We start from the raw sequence: 8,614 nt of genomic DNA on the forward strand, positions 1-8,614 counted from the left end.
CGGCTCTTCTTGCAGAGAACACCCAAGGCAACGACTCGACCGGGAAACGGCACCATTCACTCCCACGATGTCCAACAAGAAGCAGAACAGCTCGAAGGGTGCGTTTGCGTCTTTGAGCAGCTTGGTTGGAAACCCAGCGGCTGGCGAGCAACGCCGCGCAGAGGTCGACATGCGTCGAGTCGAGCTAGACGAGAGTCGATTCGATTTGGAGAAGTCGAAGATGGCGATGGAAACATCGCTTCTCGAGGCCGACCTACGCCTCAAGAACATTGAGATAGCGAAGCAGCTCGCCTCGGCACGCAAGGAGGTTCTAGATGCGGGTTATCCGATCGAAGAGGTCGATCTCGTCCTTCGGCTCCCAGGCATATCTAACGTGCAGACGACGAATGAAAGATCCTCTTTTTGCTCCAGATGTTGCCTTTTGTTCCTACAAGCCAACTCTTTTTTCCTACATATAAGAGCCAGTTCTTTCATATAGCCTCGGAGGTATATGAAAGAACTGGCTCTTATATGTAGAAATCGTCGTAGTTCGAAGATACAAAGCCTCTGACGACTTGTAGGAAACCTCGAAATTCACGGCCATTTTGGCCAATCACGTGGCGTTATTTTTCCTACATATACTCCTACAAGAACCTACATACAATTTGAACCCCACTATTCATTCTCCTCTTGTCTTTTACACATTTTCATTTTGTATTTTAGGGCGCCAACCCTTTAACTACATCGCCAGCTCGGCCCGCCCGGCTCGCTTTGTAGTCCCAATAACATTCAATCAATCAAAACGTATTTCGCGTAAAATCATATTAGCAATACTAACTTGGAGACTTTGCTACGCCCGAATGCATAGCACGTGGTCGTTGGAAATGGGCTCAGAGATTGGTCACGAGCGTTCACGAGCCTGGAACGAGGCTGCAGAGAACGCTTACGGCGACCTGCTTGGCCATCGCGGCAGGCGATCTCGGCTTGGAGGTTTGTAAAGACTGCTGTGGCGCGACACGGTCGGAGATGTAAGAATGCAAATATGAAAGTGCAATTGTTTGTTACGCGGCCTGTCCGACTGGCTTCTCGCCGCTTGTCGTCGTGCCGAGACTGTGGCTCTTGCTCTAGGTCTCGTCATCTTGGTGGCTCGCATCTCGGCCTTCTTTTTCATCGTCGTTGCGACGCTGGTCGTTCTCGCACCTGTCATGTCGACATGCGTGGTCCGGGTTCTTGTCGCCTCAGAGCCAGGGGCTCGGCCTGGCACGCGTCCTTGCCTACGTCGTGCTTGCGCAGTTGCGTGGATTCGCAATGTCGTTGGGCGCGTCGGTCCCGAGTCCGGCGTCCTTGTGTTGGTCGTTCTGGCGTGGCACTTGACGGCCAAGCGGTCGTTGGGCACGCGCGTATTGGCCCGGGCGCGTCGTCCTGGCGGTGTTCGTTGCTGCACTGGCTGCTGGCGCGACGCTGAAACCCGATGTTGGCTTGCGGCTGCCGCTTCGATATCGAGGGCTGTAAGAGCAACTCGACCCAGTAGCAGTGACAAGCGCTGCATGAGCTCGTCCAACATGGCGGGACCGCTGCGTCGGCATTTATCAAGGCGAGCGACGAGCAATGCCGTATGCTCGGGACACGCATAGCTGCAAGAAATGACGAGGACTGCTCGGGATGCGTGCGATATGCGGAAGGTAGTGCATGGAATGCGCGTACTCGACTCACGTTTGGCCGCAGCGCTTGGCCACGCGCATGCGGGCCAAAACTTGGTCGTCCTCGAGCTTCGGCGCGTAGCGCTACGTGCTGTGGAGGAGGAGGTCGCTGTAGCCGTAGGTCGGGGTAGCGGCCATCCACGCGGTTTCGTTCGTGTGCACCCAATCGATGGGCTCATGACCGAGACGCATCTTGACCGCATTGTACTTGGCTCGTCGGTCCAGGTTGTACAGGGGGAGAGCTTGTCGCAGCGTACGGCAGCGTCAAGCTGGCGCATGTACCAGTAGTCGGCGACAAGCGAGTCAAGTCTGGGGTGCCTTGCCTCGACGGCAAACTTCTCCAGGCGAAAGCTCTTGAGGTGGGGTGACGGGTTGCGGGCCGTGTCGCCGTCGCCACCTTGAGGACTCGAGACGAGGTACATGTACTCGCTGCATTTGAGCGCGTCGTCGTGTCGAGGTGAGGCGATGTCGACCTCGATCATATGTACGCACAGCTTGTTGTCGAGGTCAATGACCCTCGCGGCTACCGCGTCGGCCTGGAACTCGTCACGAGGTGCGAGCATCGTGTGCTTCTTCAATGACGTCAGAGTCTCGGCCTTGCTCTTGGTCAAAGGATGCAGCTGAGATCGCCCGCTGGTCTTGGACAGCGGCGGCACTCATACAGTGCCATCTGAGAAAGCATGGGCTAAGCGTCAGTGGGCTGCAGTCAGCAGGCATGTCCTTGCGGCTCATGTGCGAAACTCGTACACTGTACCGGCAAAAGCTGGCCAATGGAACGCGCTGTGATTGGAACAGCTGACCAATCAGTGACCTGGCAATGCACCCATGGATTCGCACACGCAACTTGGGCAGCCCCAGCAGGCGGGGTTTTGTATGTCCGTGTGGCAGCACTTCGAGTCCAAATACGCATCAAGCTTGCTCTGCATGGCGGTGAAGAACCCGACATTGGCAGCGGATGGAGCGTCGTCCAGTGGCCAGTGGTGGCCGTAGGCAGTGTAGAAGCGACCATTGTGTCCCCACCAAGGACCGTCGACCTCGTCGCTTCTCGCCTTTTCGACGCGAATGACATGTCCACTTTTTGATGAGCACGTAGCCCAGCACTAGAGTTTGCAGACGCACGAATCAGACGAGCGGCTCACAAAAAATGAGCCGAGATATGAAGGAATACACACGCACCAGTAGGAGAGCACTTAATCCCCAAATAGCAACGAAGTGAATCCCTTTGGTCTCTGCGCTTGGCCGTCTGTGTACGACACCATGTACCTCGACTATGGACTCGTCGTTGACCTCGCTTTTGTACGTCGGAACGAGAGATACCGGCTAGTTGAAGGAGACGTTTTAGTCGCTCGACGCTCGCATCAAAGTCCTTCGATATATGCTACATGTACGCATGTACTAGTACTACTAGTAGTGCATTTCGAGCACTCGGGGCCAAGAAGGAACGAGTCGCTGGCTTGTGTAAGACCATCATTCCAATTCCCTTCGAAATGCGCCACGTCATTGGCCGAGTTGACTGCATACAAAACGCCTAACATCTTCAGGTCGAGGGAGCTGTCGAGGATTTATTAAAGTCCAGCACAATTCAACGGCGACTTTGCACCACAATACAATGAACGCTGCGTATACTAAGATCTGAGTCCTTGGTATATTATTAGTTTGATGGACATGCGAGTTTTAAATTCAAACACTTATACTTCGACTTCATCGACGTCAAAATTGCTTTGCTCGCGTGGACCCCACAACATACTCAGTATCAGCAGCAGTCCGCAGGCGCCGCGATGGCCGCTCTCTTGCAGCAGCATGGCGGCGCAGGACGACGGCGCAGAGCGCCTCAAGACCAAGCACGACGCGCGCATGACCATGGCAGCACGTACCGCCGTAGCTCACGACGGTCCTGGCTCAGGCCGATCTGGACGCCATGACGGCGACGATGGCCAAGGCAGGCCTCGCAAATCTCGACCGCGCATGAACACGGACGCGTAAGAAGCTCGCCGAGGCCATTGCCGCCAGCGACTGGCCAGGCATCTCCAAGCACGGGGGCAGCGCGCTTCTGCAAGGCGCAGACCTCGTACGTCGTCTATGCAACCGGCGGCGCGCAGGTCCGCTTCGCTTCGATTTGCTCTACGAGCGAGGCGTTCTTGACACCCAAGGTGTGTTTCGCGGGCATGGAGGACGTCGACGGTTTGCGCCTCGGTATCATCGTTTCGAATGTCGCTCTGGCCATCTTCGAGCTGCCTGTCGCCGACGCAACCGCCACCGCGCCTGTCTCGGATCCGACCACCGCCGCGCCTGTCTCGCGCGCGACAGATGCTGCCGCCGACACGACGGCGCGCGGTCTCATCGTGGACGCGCCTCTGCTCCAGGCAGTGTTGCTCAAGGCAGCGGAGCTCGGCTTCGTCCAAGAGCTCCCGCCGATCATCCAGGCCGCTCTCACAGCCTCCAAGGTGGCGATCCTCCCGAGAGCTGGCACCGCGTGCATCAACTTCTTGGCCCACGCACCCTTGTGCCAGTGGGCACCTGTCCCGGTATGCATATACATTTTTCTCTTGTATTCTGCACGTTTTCATATCCTATTGTAGGGCGCCAACCCTTTAACTACATCGCCAGCTCGGCCCACCGGCTCGAGATGTAGTCCCCATATAACATTCAATCAATCAAACGTTTTTTCTCGTAAAGTCATATTTGCATAAACTAACTTCAGGCGTTGAAGGGTTAAGGACTTTGCTACGTCTATATGCATACTAGCACAATTGGACCAGCACGTAGTCGTTGGAAATGAGCTCAGCGATCCATCTCGTGGTAGAACCCACTCGCAAAGCGATAGCTCGCGCGATACAGACTCCTGTACTCGAACCTCAGCCTACGAAACGTCGTGCCTTTTCACCTTGCTCACGCGTGCGATACAAGAAGCCGCGACCCTATGGCTAGAAGTACAAGAAGGTGGTCGCTGGGGGTGAGCCGAGACATCCACTCACATAGCGATAGCTCGCACGAGGTTGTACGCAGGCTCTGTACTCCACCCGATGGAGGAGTGCTCGCGTTGGGTGCATTTCAAACGAACTTGTGTGAGGCATACATCCGAGACTCCGACCAAGCACATCGACAACAGACAAAAGCCATAGCCTACGAAACGTCGTGTCCTCACTTTCACTCATATTGCGGAGTTCAAAGGACCGCTTGCATTGTGAACTTGACCATGCGCGCGTGGTGAGTGACCTCGGACTGGCATCATTCCTGCGCAATGGCGCCACGATCGTGGTAAAGACCGTAAAGACCGCTGCCAGCGCTTCGTGGCGCCTTCTTTGACTCTTGGGCGCGGGTGTCCTGCGCGCAATGGCCTGGCACTCGACTGCACCGTGCTTGCTGGCGAGCGTGTCGTCGCGTTGGGCTTGTCGATGGCGTCGCAAGTCGCGCAGGCAGCAGTGGGCGGTGGCCATGCGGGTGAGCAGGCGCCTTGTGCATTTCGGGGACATATATGTGGCGTCGAATTGCGATTTGCAAGCTCTCAGAACAGGTTCCATTATGCCGTTTTAAGAGAAATACCCTATCACGTAGTTATTCTTTGCTGCGTATTCCCTCAATGCACCCTAAACACTCATAGAAGAAAGAGTTTCGCAAAAGTAGCTCCAACGAACGCTTCCCATTGTCGGAGGATTCGATTGCTCCTCGGTGCCCTGTCGTTGGGCACGTGCCGAGCGGCGATCTTTTGCTTCGTCGGGAGATGATATAGCAGGGGTGTGTACGCTCGGCGTCCCAGGCACCTTCTTCCAATTGAAATGCGATTCAAAACGCTCCTTGACGATTGCTGCAGCTCCCACACATTCATGTCGGGCTTGGCGCATGTAGATGGCCGGAATCGGTGACGGCACAGCTATCTGCACGCTGTGCGATATACGGAGCTGCGGCCCGTTCTCTCTCAGCCAAGGGAGCTCCCAATTCCACCATTGACAGCATGCGCGTTTGGCTGGACACACGGCGCAACATGAAACTATCGGTGGGGTAGGGTTACGAGGCAGAGAACACGGCCACCCTCATTTGTTATGCGGACATCTCTACTGCTATCGTGCTCCAAGAATTTCCGCTTCAAATCCTCCATCGCAAACGCAAAGCCCACTTCCATTCACAGCACTGACATGGTTTGATTCAGCAGTGACGATTGTAGAGCAACCCAATGTACGCATACCACGAAATATATCATCGCGAATATCATTTCACTTGAATAGTTGAAGCTGGTCGTACAGCAGCTTTGAGAAGCTACCTTCGGACTGCGACGAAAGTGGCCCCGAGCCGATGAAGTGTGGTGACAGCAATAGCTGTCGGCATCGAAGGGCAAGACGTACTCACTGCAAGCGCTGTATCCAAGGCGACATCAGCGCATCGACGCAGGCTCGGTCGATCGATCGCACGACGCGATGCGTCTGCTTTCTCGTCGCGTCATCGGGTGACGTGACAAACTGTCACATGTAGTTGGTCTTGCGCTTTTGAAATCTCCGAAACTGCTGCAACGCGCCTTGCTCATGCGTGAAATGCGAGAAGCTGCAAGCCCGCTGATGATTGCTGTGCTATGGAAACCCACGGCCCCTATTTTCTTTCACTCAAGAGTAGTTGCAATACGTGGCATCAAAGAATTTTGATTCGTTATATGTATGAACGTGTTTCGCGTTATCTTCGCTGTTACACAAAGGCTTTGCATACCGGTACGTGGAGACTAGTAATCTAGTAATCTCCTTCTTCATTCACTCGTCTGGCTCTTTTGTCGTCGCCCTACGACGCTTGACTGGTTATACTAATGCACATTTGGTTGGGCGCGTCGCAACTTCAACCTGTTGGGATGGATAGGGCTTGACAAGCCACGCGCCGTTCGGGCACTCGGCGCCGCTCGGATGAGGGCCTTGGGGAGTCGCAAACGAATGGCTGTCGAACCACGTCACAGGCTTCGTCGACGGCGCCTGGTACACGGCACCAAAGCTGCAGCCGAGCGAGTTCGCGGCCACGAGCGTAGGGCCCGGCGTCTTGTTGGTAAACGGCACGAGCGCCGTCGCAAGTAACTTAGCTGTACGTAACCCGGGGCGAAGCTCAGGACATCGTTCATGGCATTGCATGGTACGCCCAGCCAAACGTGCATGTTGTCCGTGCACAGGCAGAACAGGGCACCGTGAATAGTCCAGCTGCGGCCAGCAAAAAGCTTCCGACGTGGTGAGGAACTTGCTGCGCGCGAGTTTGTGCGCCACACGCCATTGGATGTTGAGTAGGTTCAAGTGTGAGCGTCCGATAAATGCGGGGTCTCAAGTTCGGCATCCCTCGCGCTTCAGGTGAGGATCTTTTTGTTTGATGATGCGTCATCGACATCCGGAGCAGTTCCTGCGCTCACCATCCTCCCATCTTCTACAATGGCGCGTCTAAGCAGTGCTCGCCGCTGCCGTGGCCTTACCGCCTTGCTATCGAGAAGCACGGTGTCGTCCTCGCGGCCGGTCGCCAGGTGCTTTAGACTGAGGACGATGAACGACCTTGAAGTACAGTAGCTGGCCACATGAGAGGCAAGTAGCCATAACCTCGCTATTGGACTAAACACAATGTGATATATTGAGCGGCGATCCGTTCTTTCTCAGCCAAGAGAACTCGGAACCGATATTCGATGCATCTTTGACTGCCAACCTTGCACGTTGGACTTGACTCACGCGACGAACGTTGAACCTCTCGGCGAGGGTAGGGGTACGACACAGAGAACGCCACCTTGACCGCCACAGAACCGACCGTCACCACAGCGATGTTGCTGCGACCCAACCGCAACGCCTGGCTTGACCAACGAGCCCATTTTGTACCTCCAAGCTGCGGCTGCCTGCCTCATGACGACCAAGCAGGCCGCCATCAACGACCTCTACCGCCTCATTCCGGCCGCCAACGGCAGTGGACGCTCGGGGCCAACCTCGGCGCCAACACGACCACCGTCAATGACTGCCCAGACGTCGGCCCGGTCCTTCTCCGCTACAAGCAGCTGCTCGGGGAGGCGCTCGTGCCCTTCACCAACAGGACGAAGCTCGTGGCCGCGATCTCGCTCGGCTGCAGCTTTGGTGCCGTGTACCAGGCGCCGTCGACGAAGCCCGTGACGTGGATCAAGGCGCTCTTCCGACAACGCCGAGTGCCCAGTTGTTCTGCATGGCAAGACGGGCTACGCGCAGCCGACATGCTCTCGGTGGTCAAGAAGTGCGACAACAGCCGCGTCGGTCGCGTATCCTGCGCCGCCCGTGCTTGTGGGTTGTAGGACAAACGTGTGATACATGTATGTGTAGTGTGTGTACCAGTAAGTGTCAATATGATAGCCATGCCGCTAGTATTAGTTGATACAATGGTACTGTGCTGCTACGCCGAACATGGCACAAGCCGGCCACACCGGCCCGGGTGGCAAGCATCTCGTCGATGCAAAAGCACATTCGCAGAGGTGCTGGGTTCTAGCATCGCCACTGAGGCGACTCGGAAATCCATCTGGGGCGATGACCTGGTCTGATGTTCACGGCCGCTCGTTTGGCGGCAAACGCATGCGCTGCGACGTCCGATCGTATGAGCCAAGAGCTCATGGCCGCCGGTCAGGTGCTCTATGCACAGCCCATCGACTGTGAAGCGACTCTCCTTCGCGCAGCGCACCGTTAACGAGCAAGCCGAGAGTGCGCAGCGCGAAGGAGAGACGCTTCGGTGTTGGCGGCCTGTGCAAAGAGCACCTGACCGGCGGCCGTGTGCCCGACGGACAACCAAGTCGCAACAACTCTATGGCATTTCTTTAGATTAGGGCGCTCCGAATACTAACTAGGCGGAGGAAGCAGGGACAACGACGGCAGCGTTGTGGTTGCAGGTAGTCGATCGAATCGAAAAATAGGTCAACTGATGGCGCAGTTGTCGTGCGTGAGCTTCCCGCGCCGCTCGCGCTCGAGGAGCTCGCG

The 8,614-nt window shown here is 56.1% G+C and overlaps 3 protein-coding genes across 3 annotated transcripts; 2 read left to right on the plus strand and 1 right to left on the minus strand.

The window, feature by feature from the left end:
* Positions 1–1,763: 1,763 nt before the first annotated feature.
* Positions 1,764–2,242, minus strand: SDRG_06968 (hypothetical protein; the record flags this gene model as incomplete). Its single annotated transcript, XM_008612782.1, has 2 exons — positions 1,764–1,886; positions 1,937–2,242. 2 exons carry the CDS (start codon positions 2,240–2,242, stop codon positions 1,764–1,766), a joined length of 429 nt encoding a protein of 142 aa, XP_008611004.1.
* A 1,135-nt stretch (positions 2,243–3,377) lies between these two features.
* SDRG_06969 (hypothetical protein) lies at positions 3,378–4,372 on the plus strand. The gene is made up of 2 exons (XM_008612783.1): positions 3,378–4,204; positions 4,259–4,372. The coding sequence occupies exons 1-2, from the start codon at positions 3,845–3,847 to the stop codon at positions 4,367–4,369; spliced, it is 471 nt and encodes a 156-aa protein (XP_008611005.1). The 5' UTR covers positions 3,378–3,844; the 3' UTR covers positions 4,370–4,372.
* A 3,153-nt stretch (positions 4,373–7,525) lies between these two features.
* Positions 7,526–7,984, plus strand: SDRG_06970 (hypothetical protein; the record flags this gene model as incomplete). The annotated part of the gene is made up of 3 exons (XM_008612784.1): positions 7,526–7,586; positions 7,643–7,908; positions 7,970–7,984. 3 exons carry the CDS (start codon positions 7,526–7,528, stop codon positions 7,982–7,984), a joined length of 342 nt encoding a protein of 113 aa, XP_008611006.1.
* Positions 7,985–8,614: the final 630 nt, after the last annotated feature.

Source organism: Saprolegnia diclina (assembly GCF_000281045.1).
Source record: "Saprolegnia diclina VS20 unplaced genomic scaffold supercont1.19, whole genome shotgun sequence".
Taxonomy (NCBI): domain Eukaryota; phylum Oomycota; class Saprolegniomycetes; order Saprolegniales; family Saprolegniaceae; genus Saprolegnia; species Saprolegnia diclina.

Bases quoted from the DNA above. Each gene is read 5' to 3' on its own strand.
- SDRG_06969 (XM_008612783.1), top strand. From the start codon at position 3,845: ATGGAGGACGTCGACGGTTTGCGCCTCGGTATCATCGTTTCGAATGTC. The intron at 4,205-4,258 runs GTATGCATATAC...ATCCTATTGTAG, and splicing joins GCCAGTGGGCACCTGTCCCG to GGCGCCAACCCTTTAACTAC.